This window comes from Microchirus variegatus, assembly GCF_963457635.1.
Source record: "Microchirus variegatus genome assembly, chromosome: 21".
Taxonomy (NCBI): Eukaryota; Metazoa; Chordata; class Actinopteri; order Pleuronectiformes; family Soleidae; genus Microchirus; species Microchirus variegatus.
Genome location: NC_139822.1, coordinates 8,537,654 through 8,557,874, shown reverse-complemented (window position 1 = coordinate 8,557,874; position 20,221 = coordinate 8,537,654). Strand labels below are relative to the sequence as shown.

The window sequence follows — 20,221 nt, the reverse complement described above, 5'->3', positions numbered from 1 at the left end:
TTTTGGACCTGAAAGAGAAATTCAAATTTCATAAAAAATATTAAAGACATCAATATTTCTCCTCCATTTATTCCAGGAGTGCTCCAAAAGGGCCAACAATGGGAAGTTCACACTGAGTGACCTGCTGGTCGTCCCGATACAAAGAGTCCTCAAGTATCATCTGCTTCTTCAGGTAGAGAGAAGTGGGTCAGGTGATGACATGACATGTAGACAGCAACAAAGAGCTTATGTTAGTGATTTGCGCATTGTGACTTTTAAATGCCTAAAATCACCTGGACCTTTAGCATCCACATGACCCACAACCAATACCTGCACCTGGACTGATCTAGAGTCACAGAGATGCTGCATAATATTCTGTTTTCATTTCATTTCATTGTTTTATTATCTTAAAATCTGCTAAATGAACTTACAGGGTTTCCTACCCAAGCATTTGCATCCACTAGATGGCGACATGTTCCACATGTTTGCCTTACTCCACAATGTCTGAGCAGAGCCAGACTTCAAAAACACATCTATTGTATTAGTTATTGACCTTGACATGGACAGACTTGATGGAAGACAAATAAAAAACTTTTTTTTTCATCTTCATCTTTCATCTGATTCAATGTATTTAAAAATGTATTTTAATATTAGATTTTAGACATGTTTTTGCATAGCACTGTGTAAAATGATCACTTTCCTCCATCGTCAGGATTGTGTGACACAGTCTCCCTTGATTATATATGAATATACATGAATGACACAGAGAGCAGAGCAGGACAATTAAGACTGGTTTGAAACTGGAACTGCGGAGGGAAATGGCCTGAGTGAGCTCAGCCACTTCACCTCACTTTAGTGACAAGAAAGAGAGGAAAGGGAAAGAGGAAGAGGTGAAGTGGAAGTTAAGTGAGAGTGGCGCTGTGGCTTTCAGCACATTGACAGTCAATCTTTTCATTTTGTAATGTTATTAAAGAGTTTAAAAATAGTTATTTAAAGTTACCTAAAGTGATTCCACAAATCATCGATATTAAACTGCCGTACCCGAGAGCCTACATGTCACTGTAACTATGGTTACACAACACTGCAATGGTAGTTCAATAGTCTAAATGACTATGAATCTCCTTTAACAGACTGTTGCTGTTTTGACGGTAATGTGACTTCCACGAGAGACTTTGGACAGATTTCATCAACAGATCGGTTGCTTTCCCAAATACACGAGAGAGATTCCACAACTTCTGTGTTTGTTTATGAAAATTTAGTATTTAGCAGAAATAGAAATCATACGTTTGTCCTTTTTGCTTGTTGCAACACTGAAATCAAACACAAAATCAAGTGTGTCCTCTGTCCTCGTTCCAACAGGAGCTGCTCAAACACACTCAGGATGCTGCTGAAATCAGTCACTTGAAGATTGCTCTGGATGCCATGAAGGTAATTGCAGCAGTGCTTATGCTAAATGCTCCGTGATCACTGTGATTTCAGCTCGTTGCTGGTAGAAGGCTAATTTTAGCGATTATTCCAAGCGCTCTGCCACTATAGCAACTTTCATCACATGGGAAAAAAAAAGTCACATATCATTCATATTTCACCACTGCAGATAAAAACCTTACCTTATTTACTTTACCTTAGTGCTGAATGCCCTGAGGCGTTAGCAGAAATAAATGCAGGAAATGCATCGACTGTGCCTGTAACATTCAAACGACAGGACCACAGAAAAAATATACGACTACAGAAGGAAAAGGATCACTTCACCTTGTTTTTTTTTGGATTGTTGTGATTCATACCAACACGTATGGCGTTTTTACCACCACACAGTTCTAGCACGATTCAGCTCGTCTCTACTCGTTTTTTGTTTTGCTTTTCCATCTGTGATAGTAACTGGAACCTGGTGTTCTTTTTTTGGTTCTATGAAGTCACGGAAAACTAAATGTGCCTGGTACCAGTCTGTGTAGAATAGAGCCCAGTACTGTTAGGACTGTACAATAAGTGTGTTCAAGTTTAATCTACACATAGCAACAGATTGAGGATTATATACTCTGTGTGTGTGTGTGTGTGTGTGTGTGTGTGTGTGTGTGTGTGTGTGTGTGTGCCCAGGACTTGGCTCAGTATGTCAACGAGGTGAAGCGAGATAATGAGACACTGAGGGAGATCGACCAGTACCAGAGGTCTATAGAAAACTTGGTAAGTCAAGAAAAATCTTTCTCCAACACGAACAAAAACTGTTACTGTACAACGTGGGAGGGTTAGCACAAACATCAGGAAGACATGTTGTTTCCTGGAGTAATTCATCAGGGTTTTTACAGTTGCCGTCGAATCTTTGCACTCTTGCAACAATCCTCCATCTTCTTTCTTGAATACGATTACGTAAACATGAACATAAAGTTGAACCGGAGGTGTAGAAACTCAGACATTAAATTAATCTTGTAGATGATTAATCATTCAGCAGATGTTTAGGTGATAAATCATTTTAGGACCAGGGACCAAACTTCCACTTCTAAATTCTAACTGTTTGTCTTTTTGAATAAGTAAGACAAAGCGAACTTTTTGCATTGTGAGAGTTGAATGGATATTTTGAAATGACACACATTATATGGAACATCTAACAGTCACTTAACAGCTGTTGTCTGGAGCAGATCGAGTCTAATATATGAGTTCTTCCTTAATTAAAATACCATATTTAGCATACGCTTCTGACAGTGTCGCAGAAGGCAGACACTGTAGCAAAGAACCCTCTTCCAATATTCGGAAATACATTTAATAGATGCATAATGTAACACATGGCAAAGTTTGATAATGAGAAAGTAGAATAGGATGAGATGAGGCGATGAAGGATGGATAGAAGCAGAAGCAGAATCGGCAACACAAGAGCTTTCTCAGGCCATAACGATTTCCTCCTGCTCTCGATTGAACAAGATTGGTGACAAGTGAATGTCATTGGTGATAACAAGAGACTGAGGAATCTGCATCACTTTGGTATAGGGATATGTGATGGGGGATGTGGTAGAGCTGCTATATCTGGAGTTTGGCTAACAATTTGGTGTAGACAAGTGATCCCTCTGACAGATTAGCCCATCATCCATCCATCCAACGATAATCCCACTTTTCTTGCATTGCATTCACCGTCGCTTATGTTTGTTTTTGTCGTCATTTGGAGCTTTACGTGAACCTCTGTGTGTGAGTGTGTACATTGGAGTGTACGTATACAAATAAAGCATTATTTCAAAAGGCATTTGGACACACATGCCATACGCACATGCTCAATATCTTCATCTGTGGTTTCAGGGTAGCAATAGTGTGTATAGCATGTACAGCATGTAATATGGTTAGATGAAAACTTTTTCAAAACGGTCCGTTTCCGTATGGGAAGAAACAATCATGCCTCACTAAAAGAGTCCATTCATGCATCCGTTCTGTTTATTCTTTTAGTGACAAGAGGGAAACTTGAGCCAATCCCAGCTGGACACACATTGGACACAGGCTTAACATACAAAAAACCAACAATCATTCACACTCACGTTTACATCTTCAGTCAATTTAGAGAGGAGAGGATACGAAGCGACTCTATAAGACCCTCGCTGAGTCAAGAGTGAAAGTGGGAGCTGTCTTGCTCTGTGAGGCACCAGTGCCAATCTCCAGTAATAACGGGCTCTTTTCAAAAAACTCTCGTTTCATGTCAACAAAGAAGAAACTTATTTACTTTTCAACTATCAAGCCTAACTCTGGAAGAAGGTCTGGTCATCTCCATCAAAAAGTGGACATGACAAAAAGAACAATATGTTACATGTATGTTTATATGCTTTGTTTTTCTTGCAGAATCAACCTCTCATCAGCTTCGGTCGTCCAAAAGGAGATGGAGAGGTGCGCATGTTCTCCAGCATTGACAGAAGGAAACTAGACAGGTGGCTATGCTTCACTTTCATTGTCATTCAAGGAAAATGAGAGAGAATATCACCACTTTAAAAAGAGTAGATATAGCTTTACATTGTAAATGAATAAAATATCTGATTAATTCGCTGTTACGATGTCATTATTCAGGCCAGGGGATTATTTCATAGTCATTGATTGAATCATTTACATCACTCTAAATGGGACGTCCTAAAAGGACTTGCTTTGTTTACTTTTACAGTAATAACACATGAAATGAAGATTATTGACTGTATTCTTTGACTATGCAGACACATCTTTTTATTCGATGTGGCTGTCGTCGTTTGCAAAAGACGAGGAGACAACTATGAGATGAAGGACGTCCTTGACCTCAACTACTTCAGGGTCACGGACAACCCCACCTCTGACAAAGAGAGTAAAAAGGTCAGTGAGCATTGTTGTCGTTTCATTACCTGCAATACAGTGGAAATGTTCCCATCAAACTTTGTACATATTTCATTGGCTACACTGCAAAAACTGCCCCACTTAAACCAAATATGCTTACATTTCTTTCAATTTATTTATTTTTTTATTTTTTTAAGACTAGCCTGTAAATCTAGCCACTTTCAGACTTTAATGTTCCGTATAAAAACAAGCAAAAAAAAAAAACTGGCCCTAAAACTAGACAAAACTGGTCAAACCCTAAAGAAGTTTGAACATTTCTTACATGACCAAATGTCTTGTGATAAGTTATTTAAAATGAGTCTTCCTTTCCTTGAGTAAGTTGATTCTAAGAATGTATTCTTCAGAATTGTTATACTGGCACTCACACACTTGTTTTAGCTTGTTACTGGTGTATTATCCTATTAAGGCAAAAATGTTCAAACTTTTTTTCCTTAAAATTAGATTCTTCTGTTGGTGCAAAATGTGCACAAATTCTGAGAGAAATTTCCCAGAAAGAAAGCTGGTTTCACTTTCTTGTAAATTAGTTTTTGTGCTGTGATAAAGAATAATCAAAGTTTCTTGGTGTATAGGGACACTGGGGTTCTCTCCTTTGTGGAACTTCTAGATTTAGAAACCTACATGGATCTGTTTTGACACCTCATACACTTTTGTACCACATGCTATTTTTCACCTTGCGGGAAGGTTTGCGGGCTGTACCACGGTGACGGGGGCTTGTTGATGTATGCTCACAGATGGTGTCTTCTCACTCTAGTGTTGATTGCTATCCTCAAAGTGACAGCTTGCCAGAATGGGGTGGTTCTGTGTATGTTTCTTTTTTTTTTTTTTTTTTTTAATAAATCAGATGAGCTCAGTTATTCTATTATCATCTGTAATTACTATATTGTTCAGTCGTGGCCGTTTGCCTGTTTGGGTTTTGAATGTTTGTGCGGGATATTGTCATTGCAGAGAGTTGAGTATGTGATGTTATGGGCTTGATTACTCCTGGTCGTGTCTTATAAATCAACAATATGTAATAATAATTATAAATAGTGCTTGGAGGTGTCATTACCCTTTATTTTTATGAACAGCTTCATCAATCACAAGCCACACAAAGACATATGTACAATTACTCGAGTGAAAAAAAGATCCAAACACGCACACTCTGTGTACTTCCACTTTACCACACACACACACACATGCGCACGGCTGGACAGAGATGCTAATGTCAGGTGATGAATGTGTGCAGTCCTTCAAGGCTGCTTATAGCCATATATCATTTTCGGCTAAATGAAACTTCACTGTGTGTGAACGTGGTGTCACTGTGCACCCACACAGTCATCGATGATTTAACACACATCAGCACGAGCCCTAAAACACTCATGACTTTGCAGACCTGGCCAATCGTGCCCATTGGCAAGGCACTTAACCTGTGAGCGCCTGCAGTGGCACTACCTGGATGTGTTTCACAAGAGAAAACAAGCAAGCAAGACATATATGTTATATACCCTCATTTTATTATAGCAGATATGCATGCATATGAGACATTTATAGATGGCTACAGTTGAGGTTTTGCCTCAGTAGTAATTGTAATATTAGTAAAGGAGGAACTCAAGGACTGTCTTTGAACTCAGAGGCAGATTAGCGGACTGTGCAAAATTCTGGTTAAAGCGGACCTAGAACGGAAGATCCAATGAAAGCTGTTTTTTGGGTGTTCATCTGCGCCAATACCTCGTTTAAGAAGCCCTGAAGGTTCTAAACCAGGGGTTCTCAAAGTTTTGATACCTGAGGGCCAATTTAGGAACCCAACATTGGACTGAGGGCCGCCAAAGGAAAAAAAACAGAAATAAATCCCATTTGTAATAATTTTAATGACCAGATTGCAGTTCTATAGTTTAGCGTTGTAATATAAGCAATAATATAATGCAATTTAATTTTAAAATGTGGCTTTGTATTGCTAGAATGGCACTCACTCAACTCAGTTTTCACTGAGTTGTAAAAAAATCTGTTTTCCATTTTCAAAATTTGCCATACTGTGATGCAAAACGCGTCATTTGACTCACAGTAGGGCACATTTGGATAAGGGAAAACAGATTTTTTTTACAAGTCAGGGGAAAACTGAGGGAGGGAAGCACATTTTCTAAAGAATACTACATGCTATTCTAGCAATACAAAGCCACATTCAAATCGGTGAAGTATCCCTTTAAAGGATTCATTTATCAGGTTTATATTTTCAGCCACACCACAAATTCCATTTATCTCAGCAGCCATCCTCCAATTTTGACTGCCACTTCCTGTTGATCACACAGTGTTTAGCCATCTTAGCAACCTTGCATGGTCTTTTGCAGATCTGCAACAGAAATGAAAACAAAAAACATGCAAATTTCAAATGGTTGATGCACTTTTAACTCTGAAATTGAACCTCAAATGTGTAAGTCCTGCAAGATGACCACTGCAGTGTAAATCTACCAATGTGGCATTTTATAAATGTTCTGATGATTGCATGATAAAAATACATTTGTTCTGATGGCTGTCTCCTTCTCGATCCACACAGTGGTGCTATGGCTTCTATGTGACTCACCAGCACGGCTACACGGGCTATGAGCTCTTTTTCAAGACCAGAGAGCTGATGAAGAAGTGGCTTGATCAGTTTGAAATGGCCATGTAAGTACAAACAAGACTTTAAACATCACAGTCCAGGCAGATTGTGATCAAGATTAGACCAATGTGTTTGCGACAGGAAGAAGAAACGTGCGCAGTTTTTATTTGTCTCCGTTTGCGCGCGTGTTGTTTCAAGGCCGAGCAAAGTGTTGACTCTGTCATCTGCTGTGTTTGATCAGGTCTTTGCTGTAACCAACACACACACTGCTGAAGACAGTATGACAACACACACACGGCACATACACAAAATACAAAGAAGTCACTCTTCCTCAGTGGTTCTTTAAATATAGATGCATTCTGTTTTGTAACAGTAATATATTTTTTTTGCATTTTGTAAGCAGATATGTATCTGGGTATCAGAGTTTCACTCTGATGAACTGACTGTTGTATAATTTTAATCACCTTTGACTTTACATGTGCTCTTTTAGAGGAAACATACTTCTTTTGCCACTATGAGATCTTGACACCTGCTCCAAACCTCATGGTTTCCAAAAAAAAACTTTTCGTCAAATTAAATTAACATTGTTTCATGCACGAGTCACGTCACTGTCAGACTCCTACAAAATGGCAGGCGAGTGCAAATGCATGACAAACCAGAAGGAGACAGAGCAGTTTGGATGTAACGGGCAGTATTTTTTTCAGAAGGCAGAGTTCAAACCGGGAAATAAGTCCATGAGGCAAACAATGGACTAAATTCAGGCTAAATTCAGAAGGTCCACAGGTCAGAAGAAGGTTCAGGCAATATCAAGACAGAGAGAATATAAAACGCTGGACTACTAAGGTTTGAAGCTAGACAATCTGGCAGAGGACAAGAGGAAATGGTCTGGTATATATGTGAGCAGAGTGATTAGCTGATGATGGACAGGTGTGTGAAAGGGGCGGAGCAGATCAGGTGAGTGGGAGTGGTCTGGAGGAGGGACTGACAGGGTCTGAAATGACAGGAGAGTTAGTGATCATGATTAAACAGACAATGAGAAATGTTATTATTCAGTCTCGTCTAGACTAAACTATCTAGACTAGGAAGTGCTGAATAAATAGTTTAAATGAACTGATTCTATTGATTCAGTTACACTGAAAACAACTGCTTTTACAAGTCACTAGTCACTCGTTTGTGTGTCGCGTGTAAAACTACCACAGTCACCACAGTTTCTTGCAGTGATGACTCCTATCACATTCATTTCATTCATTATCTCTCAAAATAATTATCGTTTATTGTTATCTCAGGAAAATGAAGATAGAGAGGCTGCCTATTTCTGCCTTACACGTTACCCCCTCTTCTATTTAAAGGTGACATAGAGTGGTCCTGTTGCACATAAATGTTAGTTATGGAGGTCTACTTACATATATTAACTTGTTTTTATGGTCAAAAACCTCCTAGTTTCTGTAAACGAGCCGATAGAAATCCTCTTTTCTGAAGGTGTTTTTCTGCTGCGAGATTTCAGAGTGAACTTTCACCCCCAGAAGACAGAGTCTTGTGATTGGCCAGTACTATCCAGCACATCCGTTCTCAGAAGCGCAGCGCCCCCCTCTGGAACGGTGGATGCACTGCTCCTCATTATCAAAACATTGTTTTAACAGTGTTTAAAAATAGCTTCTTCACGACTCCCCGCCGCAGTCCCTTTTATGACTTTAAACCGGAGTCAGACCCAGAGTCAGAAGACACTGTTGCTCGTGAAACACCTCCACAACGGACGTTATTCTTCTTCTGCGGTTCAATGTACACAACCGGATGTGCCCGGACTACCGCCCGGAGCAGGACGATCGGCTGTTCAGGAGAACCGCTGCTTACGTAACTATTACGGGATTTTCAGTGATCTCGTTGAGCCCCGAGATTACAATAAAATACAACGTTCTCAGCAATAGCTGAACTGTTTGTTTCGAACCGTCAGGGCTTCATAAACAAGGTAATGACGCAGATACACACAAAAAAAACAGCGTTAATAGGAACTTCCGGGCTAGTTCCGCTTTAAGATGTGGAGTTCTCTAACTTGTGGCGAACATCGGCCTGTCCGGTGGGGGGGTCTATGGCAGTGCTTCACTGCTGTCGGCCGCTCGCTGGCCTGTGGCTAGGTGGGTGCCCGGGTGAAGGCGTCCTGGTCCTCGGGTCATGAGCAGCCCCTCAGTGCAGACAGCTTCCTGTGATGGCGTCTCCTGAATTGGCTCCTCTGTATCCAGCGTCACGTTTCGCAGATCTTGTTTATATGTCTGTGTTATACGTATGAGTGTGCGTTGTGTGTGTTCATGTGCCTGCATTTGTGTGTGCGTGTGTGTATGTGCAGTGGTGGGGGTCTGGGTGGTGCGGGATGGGCTGTTTTTAAACTTATAAAGCACTTTGTGCTACATATTTTAAATGTATGAAAAGTGCTTTATAAATAAAGTTATTATTATTATTATTATTATTATTATTATTATTATTATTATTAATAATAAATGTGATTTTTTGAAGCCTTTTGAATTTACACATATGCTCATGCTGAGGATAAAATTGCTTTTATTTCAGTCAGGTGGAGGAATAATCTACCTGATGGCTCATGAAATTACACATTTTAGAGAACTTTTCCACTTACATTTAATTACCACAGTTTTAGCAGTGGGAACAGCATTGCTGTAGAAATAAATGGATCGGTCCACCCCTTTGGTTCGGACTGAAATTTCTCAACAAGTTTTAATAATGAACACCCACACAGTTATAATGAAAACAGGCCCATTTTTTAGCAATTCAGATCAACAATATTTTTATAATGATAAAATATCAGGTTAAATATTTCGCACATAATTAAATAAATGACATTCAACATTAAATTGTGTATATTATTTCCCCTTTTCTGTGTCTCAGATCGAATATCCGACCAGAAAAAGCCAACCACAACTCGCACCAGTTCAAGATGCACACATTTGAAAGGATCACGTCCTGCAGCTTTTGTCAACTCTTGCTCAGGTATGATTCCAGCTTTGTGTATTTCTTTTTGATAGATATGATGATGCTGCAGTGGAGTAAAAATGTCGCTATGTGGGACTTTACGCCTCATTGAGGCGGCGGTAGATGATAGAGCGGGGCCCCGCTGTATTTCTTACAGGGACTTCATCATAATTGAAACAGACTTAGAGTTGTATAATGTAGATGTCTAACATCTTAGTTTTATGGCTCCAGAAAGCTGAAGGACATTTCTTGTGTCGTTTTTTTTTCTACCCTGAGAATGACATGAGCCTGACAATCCAAAATGTCAAGGTATTTCTCCTTAGGCGTCTGCTATACATGAAATATATCCAATGTTTTATTGTTACAGGGGAATCTTTAATCAGGGTTATCTCTGTGTGAAATGTGGTCTGGGGGCTCACAAGGAATGTTTGGGTCGACTGGGAGTGTGTGGCAGAACAGGTAAGACTTATATATTATTATTGTCATTTCTATGACCAACATGTGCTACTTTAAAAGCAGCTTTCTTCCTTTGTAAGTCATTTTAGAGCAATGTTTACCAAAATGTTTATACTGGGACCCACTTTTTAAAATGACTGTTGCTGCCCAATTTATAGTATGAATCACAACAAGAGCACATTTTTCCATAATGTAAAATGTCTTGTTCAAGAGATGTAATGTAGAGTTGCTTTGAAGTGTTAGGAAGTTTAGCTTTTCCATTGCGCCAATCTCGTGCCTGAGAACCAACCTTGAACTAAAGATATTTAACAATTTGTATACTGTGGATTTTTTTGTACAAATATTTGCTGTGACCTTAAGTCAAAGTTAGGGCTCAACTTTTTATTATTCCCTCTTAAAGGAAATGTACGAGATAATACGTTTGACAAATTAGATGATTAGATAACCCTTACCCTTATCATCACTCTGATGATGTAGTACCAGACAACTAAAGGCAGCTCTGGCCCTCAACTCTTAGCCAATGTGCTGTGGTCCCTCTACACCAGGGGTTCTCAAAGTTTTGATACCTGAGGGCCAATTTAGGGACCTCTAAATTCCTTAGGACCAGACGATGTTTGACAGAGATTGATGTTGTATATCAATGACACCGTCACACACTTGTTTTGTCTCCGTCCTTCAAACTGTGTTTGTTTCTCACCTGACTGTAGATTCTGCTAGGTCAAGAACAAAGGTAAGACTGCTCCTCCTCTTTCCCAAGCTAATATTATGACTGATGTCTTGTATTATGCAGCGGATATGACAATATTGGGCCGTCAAACAGTGACGACTGTGTGTAGTTAGAGTTACAGTAACTAATGCATTTATACGTTTTTTGAAGCTATTTTAGCTAACAGTAAGGCATTGGTCTAAAATCTAAAACATAATAAAATAATAAAATACTTTTGTGATTGCATTCATTTTGAAGACAGTTCTATTTAAACTTGCACGCCCAAAGCAGAAGCTTTGTTTTGCCAGACTCACAGCTGATTTATCGTTCATTCATTCATTCATTCATTCATTCATTCGTTCATTCATTAATTGATGCTTTACACTCTACATGAGGCTCACTGGGCCACCTAAGCAAAACAAAAAAAGGTGACATAGGGTGAAAGGTGACAGGTTGACAGTCCATCGCAGGGCCATCATACACAGACCCAGATTTGTCATTCTAAAAGTATAATCAAACACTTCGAGTCACTTCAAGATAAAAAATAAAAGTGATGCACACACCACCGTTCCTTGCAGTTCAGCATGCATGTTGCACCGGATCAAAAGATCTGAACAGCCAATGTCGTAAATTATGAGTCTGTTGTGTAACATGAATGATGTATCAAATGATACAAGCACAGAAGAAGAGAAAGCTATTGCTCTGTGTCATTTGGAACGCTCCATTACAGAAATGCCAGACTAAAAATCAACCCTAGTCTTATCTCTATCCTTGTCGGACACCATTTCAGCCAAAGAATGAGCTTTCTGTGGATGTAAATTGTGAAAGCTGCTTTCAGCTGGATACTTTCAACTCATTTCCGCCATGGTGAAGCTTTTTACTTCCCATGTACACTGTTGTTACAGCATGCACATTGTATTCAGGGCATCTGTAGATCTGAGCTTTCATTAAGTTAAGATTTCATAATGATAATGGAGTGTTTAGAACTGTTAACACAGATCTGAGGCAGAATATTGCATATTTGACCTTTAAGGCTCTACATAATTCACATGTCAAGTGTGTGAAAATGATCATCATTTTAAACAAAGGATGGACACATGTAGTCCTTCGTCTTTGCTGTAAATTTAACTTGTGGCAGATAATCCATAATTAGTCATCACTCTATGATACCCTGAATGGTTTTGATGATAAAAAGACTTGGAACATTTCTGTACTTTATCATTTTGACCAAAAAAAAGCAAAAATCACACTCACAAACACTCATAAATTTTACTTTGATATCTGTATAACCTTCACAGACGACAGTTTTAAGAGTATGACTCATTCCTCGGGGTCAGGCTGAACTTAGACAGTGTTTTGGTGTATATATATCATTCCAATACCATTGTCCATTATTTATGTATTGCTTTATTTTTGAACGTGTTTCCTTTGTCATTCTTTGTGCCTCCTCTCTCTCTGTTAATAGGAAAACACAACACCACCAGACCCAGGTCAGTAGGCCTGGCCACATTATCACCGTTTGTGCAGTGATTTCCAAAGTCTGGGTTGGGGCCCACAGACAGGTCACGGGAGAACAAAAAAAATTTGCTGACTTTTTAATAATTTTAATACTTATATTTGGGACTCTATGGGGCCCTATGAGTAGGCAAAGTGTGAAAAAAATTTGACTCGTGTTTTTATGGTCCTCCTCAGTCTAAGTACAGGAGATCAAATATACGATGTTGACTTCCGCACTCATTGCTACGTCACAATGACACATTCGTGTCTCGCAGGAATATGTTGTCTCGCAGAGCTTCGCTTTGTCCCTAAAAAGCACACGAGAGTGCAGACGAGGGCAACAGTATCTGGAAGAGCAGAAGTCTGCAAAGTGTTCTATTCTTGGCTGCACAGTGCAGCACAGAGTCCTACACAAATGACGCGTAAACACAAATTTACGCGTCCAGTGGAGGTATTTTGGTATTTTGACCAATGTTACAGACATGTTCATTAGGAAACCAGGGAACTAGGTTCACTTGGAGAAATAGGTCATAATATGTCTACTTTAAGTGTTTATGTTAAGAAATTATGAAATGAAGTTGCAATTTATTGCAATAAGAGAGATCCAAACATCTCTTGGAAATTATTTGTTTACCAATTCAAAATGATAGTCGCTACAAAATGAAGAAATTTGCTTGTCTCACAATATTTTAAAAACTATTGGGTCCCCATCTAGGAAGTTTGGGAAACACTACTTAAAGGAGCGCTTTCACCCCAACAGCAGTTGGTGCGACACCAAACGATCCATTCGAACCAAAAACTCTAGTTCGTTTCGTTTTCGTTGGTGTGAAAGCATCAGTCGCACTCTCCTCTGCCTGAAATGACGCGCTATACGTCTTCGCCGAGCGAAGATATAAACACATTGATGAAACGTCAATCGGGCCAATTTTGGTTCGTTTGCTGGTGTGAAAGCGGACCACACTGGAGTCATATGTTACATAATAACAATTTTATTGCCTGGTGCGGATCAAATAATCGAACTAGTGGTGTGAAAGCGCCCTGAGAGTCTTTCTGCAGCGATCATCTTTGTTCTGTTGCAAAACAGAAACACAGAGGTTAAAATAGGAGATGGTTGGTTGATGCCATAGTGAGACCTGCAGCAGATAGATGGTGGTTTAAAAGGTTTAAAGCTAATCTTTTGTTGTTTTCATGACCATCTCACATTCCCGATCAAATATTATACAACTTTTTTCCCCTTTAGCCGCAAAAACCCTGGAGATGGTGTCTCAGAAATGCTCACAGACACGAATGTATCCACGTTCAAAGCAGGAACTAAGCAACAGTTTCCTCTTGGCAAATGTAACTAAGTAAGAAAGGGACGCAAAAAAAAGAAACCATCAACCAAAGCAACCTTTCCACCACGCGCTGTGACGCCTAAGCCCTTGACGGCATTGAGATGAATTGGAGTAGGTGGAATCATTATTAGAACAACGGCAGGAGAAATACTGGCAAAAAAAGCACTTCCAGCAGTCTATATGCCTCAGTCTCAACTGCTGAGCTGTGCCTTCATGATAAATCAATTTCCATAGGGGGCTTTAATAAGAAAGACAGCTGTGCTTATTGTTCTCATTAAAAACATGAATGTGAGATATTCCATTCAGTGGAGGTCACCATAATAGTTTCCTCAGGCTGATTTGCAGGGGAGCTGTGTCTGATGGGGGGGGGGGGGGGGGGCTAAATGTGTGAGTCTGGGGAGAGTAAGTGGCTGTGTCTTTTAAGTTGGCAGCAGCGTTTAGTCTTAGCCATAGCTTGATGCTTGTGGCTGTATTTGTCTGCCATGCTCAGGAGTCGCGCTGTGCTGTTCACGAATCAAAGAGATGCATTCCTTGCAAATAGTAACTCACTGGTTTTCAGAACTCTGCCATTTTAATGGTTTCAACTTCACTGAAATTATCAAATTACTGTTAATTATTATACGTATTAGATATTATTGGCATGGTATTGATTGCGGCCAATATTGTCTTTTAAATAGTATTATCAGATACCAGCAAACACTCCATTATTTATTTGACACAATGAAGAAAATGCATATCTACATCAGCTGTGACATGACACAGAAAATGATTATGTTCATTTCAGTAATGGCCTCTGTAGTAGTGTTGGTTAGTGGCCCAAGCGTTCCCATTTCTGGCATATTGGACATCTTCAAGTGGATCTACCTTGGAAATCGCCTCAGTACATATGATGATTTATGATTTAGAATTTTGTCTACGATCTTCAAAGCATTGAAAACCAGCACAAAACCAATGCTTTCGCTGACCTCGTGGCTGTGACGAGACTGCAAAACTCACCAGCATGTATTCACCTTGCCTTATTTCAATCTTCTGAATAAGAATATCTGGTACTTTATTTATCCCCGTATGAAAATTCCTCCCTGCATTCAAATCATCCTCTACAAGAATCATTCCTAGAATTAAGAGCAGGGGCATATTAGGCGAATATACTTAAAAATATAGAACATAAAATGCATCAAAATATGATCTCATTTGTATGCAGTTCAGGTATAAAAGATTCATTCAGAAATATTCGCCCAAACTAACATTAAAGCTGCATCTTTGTATATTTTGACTGGTTGAATGTGTAAAGGTTTGATTGTAAATGTATTTGCTTTCCCCTTCTGCTAGGTTTACCCAGGATGGTTGTGATCAGAGAATACACTGGCATCCCCCCCCCACAGAATGGGCCCCCACTAAGCATTCATGTGGGGGATATCATCGAAGTGATGTTTGCAGACCTGCACAGCTCCTGGTGGCAGGTGCGTGTCACTCGGCCCACTCTCCTTTTATCTCGGCATCTGTGACGCCATGAAAAAAACAACATGCCAGGTTGACTCGGCGCATGCGATGTCTTTGCAGTGTCACTGAGCTTAAATCAGTGCCGTGTGTCATCTCTTCTTTCTAATACTGGATGCCAAGTAAGGAGAGATAAGACTTGACAGAAGCATTAATGGGGTGATGCCCTTAATTTATCTCCCAGTGGACATTACGGTCATAAATCATTCATTGTATTGGTGGATATTTGTCACATTCTGCATCCTGACAACCATAAATATGACATTATGATGAGGTCAGCCACATTTAGAAATCTAAGATGAAGATCTACTGTATATGAACTCCACCGAACCTCAGTTACATTACAGACAGAGTGGTTTGTTCACTCATCAGACTGAATCACAGCCTACATCAGATGAGCTAACCAATTAGTGGCTTCACCTGATTAATCGAGTGTCACATAAAAACAATAAAATAGCAGGAACTTGAGTCACTGGAAGATGTTTTAATGGTGGTGCACAACCTCGTGTACAAGAATACTTAGCAACCGCCTCACAAGGTCAACGAATGGTTGAGAGTCTTTGACCTTATCTATTTTTGAAAGGATGGTGATTTATCAGGGGTCTTGCGGCAGCCTCCCTAGCTGTTTTTCACTCTGCTTTACAGCAGTATTAAAGCCTCCTCCTCCTCCCGATGCTGCTCCAATCACACTGCAGTCTTAGCCAACGGCACAGCTAGGAGTGTGTGGGCAGTTAGCCCGATTTCCTGAGCTTCCTGATGTTTCTCCCCCGCTGTGACAGGGCACAAGGTGGAGGGTGAGGACACCAACGCTAGGAGACTTTGCATAAGCTGCTAGAGAGGGGAGTAGAATGTCATGCCACAGACTTTGTGGCAGTGCACTGTTGCCACTGCTGCCATGGTTACCACACATGCTGGGGAGGCACCTTCATGTTTTCTTGTCTTGTGCATAATTACACTGTAATACGGTGACTTAACACTGCCTTGTGTAGGTTTTGACCACTTGTGGAGCTATAGAGCAACATTCTGATCACCAGGCTAACACTGTTAGGGTTTTCGGGGTCGTACCTATGTTCCCCGGGTCCTATGTTCCCCGTTTTTCCCAAAAAAGGTCCACTTTGTATGTGACAGGGGAACATAGGACCCTTTTTTTGAAAAAGGGTAGGGTTAGGATTAGGGTTAGAGAAAGGGTGCTTTGTTCCTCGGTCACATACAAAGCGGGGAACATAGGACCCGGGGAACATATGACCCGGGGAACATAGGTACGGTCCCTGGTTTTCACACCGGCAGGGCTCCGTGTTGGTTCTGGTTCCTGAACCCAATTTGAACCGGCGGGCGCATTCAGACCAAAAAAAATAACAGGTTCGAAACCCGGAAAAAGTTGGTTCTCGAGGGAACCAAGAAATACCCGTTTCTTTCCTGCGAACCGTGACATCACCGGTGGGCGTGTCATTTTCTGGGTTGAGAAGACGAGCGGAAAAAGTAGAGGAAGCATTGAGATTTTTGCCGGTGTTGTGTTTACTTCCGCCTGAGTAACACGGATTAACGTCCTCCCACTTTGGTTTCTCTTAAACTGGGGAACAACAGGTGACCAGAGCGGCACCAGAGCCAGAAGCGTGCCTTTTCTGAAAGCTCTAACTGTGAGTGATCTGTTTTCTGTTGGGGCACAGACATTACCAGTACCTTTAAATCGCCTTCAGTACGTGGAGTTTATATTGTATATTGTACATTTGGGCAGCCAGGTCAAAGGCCGGGGTAACCCCTGAGCAAGTTTTCCCATTCCAATGTCTAAGTGTTATTTAGTCAATCCTAAATTGACCCCAAACACAGAGGCACAGTCAGCGTAAATTGCACAATTTAATGTACAGGTAATTATTTATTAGAATTATTGATCAAAATGTGACATAAAAAATAAGATTAGAAAGACAACAATCTGATTCATCCATGATAATAACGTTTGAAATGACACACAAGTATTTCCAACAAGTTTGTCAGGTCTTTAATACCACAGGGTACCTTTTATCTTCAGTGTCCCCAGTGGCGCCAGAAGATGGAATTACACAACATTGAAAATTCATATCCCCTGTTACCCAGAAGGCAATTATCCCCCATCCCACTGGCAGAACAATACAATCAATCACTGTAATTTCATTTGATCCTTTGGCTGCTGCCTATTTATGCCAAACAGAGTAATAAGTTTAATCTTTATCATACGCTTATTGAAGGCATAACAAATTGAGAGGGGCTCTCGAAAACCTTTTTGATGAAATGGAGATGGGTAAAAGATTTGCTTTCCAATCTAGTTGGTGCCGAGACTCGCACGGCCCCCAAAAGCATCTCTCGCTCTAATAAAGAGGAGTGAGGAGAAAAAATATAAACAGGGCAGGAAGCTCAACGAAGAGGATCCACGTGCACTCAACAGTCGTCGTCTTCTCAGATTGACTCAGTGGACTCCAAATTGACCTTGAGCTCACAACTTGATACTTGGATTATCTCGAGCTTGATGTCAATCTATAACCATTTGCAAGATCATGTACACAATAGAGTTAAGGTTATAAGATGAAGTATCCATGAAGGAATGAAGAAGCAAGTGGGTGTGTATATATATGTATATATATGTATATATATATACACACACACACACATACATAATATACATACAGTATATACAGTATGTGTACTGAGTTTGCCAAGGCAAAGATTAAAACCAATGTCCCAGAACGTACAGGCTTATTTTACTTGGTGTGTTTGTGTGTATAAAACGCAAATAAAATATCACCAACTTGGTTTATTTGATTAAAATAGACTTTCTACACTCTTTTTTTTTTTTTGAAAGAATTTAGGATTTTTCATATCATGCGTTCGCTTGAGGCAGGTTAACTAAAATGCATTAGCTCGGCTTTTTAACGTGAACCTGAGGGCGTGTGGTGTTTGGATGTTCAAAGAACAGATTAAGATCCATTATTTAGTGTTAAACAGGCTCTTGTTTTGATGCAGCACAAATCTTACTGCTGGCAGAGTTTGAAACATAATTAACTTGGGCTGCAAATGAGATGCACTGCTTGTTGTGTGTTAATTGCTGAGGATTTATTAAAGCAACTGTTGGGGTGGGGGGGGGGGGGGTTTGCTACTTGCTCCTGGACCAATAATGCGATTAATAAAGCAGTTTGCCATTGCAGGGCAAAATTCTGGCGACAAGCAAGATTGGCTTCTTTCCCAGTGACACTGTGAGGCCTTGCCCATGTGTAAGTGTGTTTTTTCTCCTTTGAATCAATCAAAAGACACATTGTTTGTGCAATAACAATGCGGTCAGTAGATAATGGCTACTATTGATGTCTCAGCAAAGGAATATGGTGCTTTTTCAATTTCAGTTCTTTTTCTGCTTTTCTGTAGAAGACTGATTCGAGCCATTAGATGTGGCTTGAATATCACCTTACCACAAATGACCCCCTACCCCCTCTGCATCAACTCAAAACACATAATAACCACAATTCTTTCCCACGTCAGGTTCCAAAACCTGTGGATTACTCTGCCCAGCTCTGGTAAGTGATGAAAACAAATCACGTATCAGCTGTTCTTGCCCTAATACTCAGGGAGAGTGATAGCAGTGTAAAGTGCAGTGGTTGTTTATGCGTGGTTCAGGTTTGCCGGACCGATGGAAAGATACCAGGCTGAGGTGGAGCTTCTGGACCGAGAAAACAGCACCTATCTCATTCGACACAGAAGTAAGGAGTGCACCGAGTATGCCATAAGTATAAAGTAAGTGATACGGAGGCTTCAATCTCCAAATCTACACTTTTTATTCATCAGTGTATCCAGAACTGTGAAATAAACACGGCACATACACCCCACATTAACTGCTACGGTCTTCTCACACAAAACACATTTGCAGTGAGAAACAGGTGTAATAAGAATAGCAATCACCTGTGTGGTGATTAAGATGTTGAAGATGATGATGGAGAGAACTCACAACCTAACCTAACCTAACCCACACACTGGGAGAACATGCAACCTCTACACACAAAGGACCTTGATCAAACCAGAACTGATGTCCTTCGTTGTAAGGCAACTATTCTAGCACAAGTAGTATATAGTTCTCTGTTTTTCTGCAAAACACAGTTCCATTTGGCCAGAAAATTACATACCTTTTAGGTTCTTGAAAAAGGTTGACACAGGTACCTTGTAGTGGAAAGACAGCTACAAAGAACTACCATTTAATCCCTGATCCCTGTGGTTGAAACTCTCATTGTTTCTGGTTAAGTCACATGTTTCTGCAGTGGAAACATGCCTATAGAGAAATAAGGCTGAGGGGTGTTTTTTTTTTAATTTTTTACACTGTACAATCGGCTTCTCCATCATGACAAGATTACAGGAAGTGATCTGGCTTTAACATCAGTAAAAAATGTTGGCCATTAAAACTGCAGGACAGAAAGATTTGGAAAGCCTGCAATTCATTTTAAAGAGTAACTCAACCCTTAAACTGCTTTTTTTCAGGTTAAAACTAGTATATGGTTATCTAGTAATATTATTCACTAGTCCAGGTCCAACTCTTGGTAATTTTGTGTTCAGTATTTGAATGACGTATTTTGTGTTTGTGTGTCGTAAAAAAAATGGGTTTATGTACTGCCGTCCCTGGATAAACACCTCGCATTACATTAGAGTTTTCGCATTAGCTGGGTCATACTGGTTCTACGTCACTTTCCCGGTTCTACGTCACCAACCATGCTCACTCACTGATCAGGCACTGGGCAGGAGTCAGCTTCAAAATCGGGGGTGGAGTCCTCTTTAATTTCCTCTGATGGTCTCACTCAGTCCATGATTATTTCAACTGGATGCATCATGGGGGATCTTGCAGCATCTTAGTATTCTGCT

General features: G+C 40.2%; 2 protein-coding genes across 2 annotated transcripts in view; one reads left to right on the top strand and one right to left on the bottom strand.

Moving 5' to 3' along the window:
- Positions 1-20,221, bottom strand: part of LOC310942344 (histone H3.2) — a gene marked incomplete at its 3' end in the record, with an annotated part of 127,085 nt that overhangs the window by 54,652 nt on the left and 52,212 nt on the right. The window lies entirely within an intron of this gene.
- The window catches only part of LOC310942773 (guanine nucleotide exchange factor VAV3-like), a gene marked incomplete at its 5' end in the record, with an annotated part of 44,394 nt that overhangs the window by 11,602 nt on the left and 12,571 nt on the right, over positions 1-20,221 (top strand). Inside the window, 12 exons of the mRNA XM_083908207.1 lie at positions 77-172; positions 1,339-1,407; positions 2,071-2,157; positions 3,790-3,875; positions 4,152-4,284; positions 6,836-6,945; positions 9,779-9,880; positions 10,230-10,321; positions 15,185-15,315; positions 18,529-18,594; positions 18,857-18,891; positions 18,992-19,108. Of these exons, the coding sequence (XP_083764333.1) occupies positions 77-172; positions 1,339-1,407; positions 2,071-2,157; positions 3,790-3,875; positions 4,152-4,284; positions 6,836-6,945; positions 9,779-9,880; positions 10,230-10,321; positions 15,185-15,315; positions 18,529-18,594; positions 18,857-18,891; positions 18,992-19,108 (1,124 nt within the window). The remainder of the gene's footprint in view (positions 1-76; positions 173-1,338; positions 1,408-2,070; positions 2,158-3,789; positions 3,876-4,151; positions 4,285-6,835; positions 6,946-9,778; positions 9,881-10,229; positions 10,322-15,184; positions 15,316-18,528; positions 18,595-18,856; positions 18,892-18,991; positions 19,109-20,221) is intronic.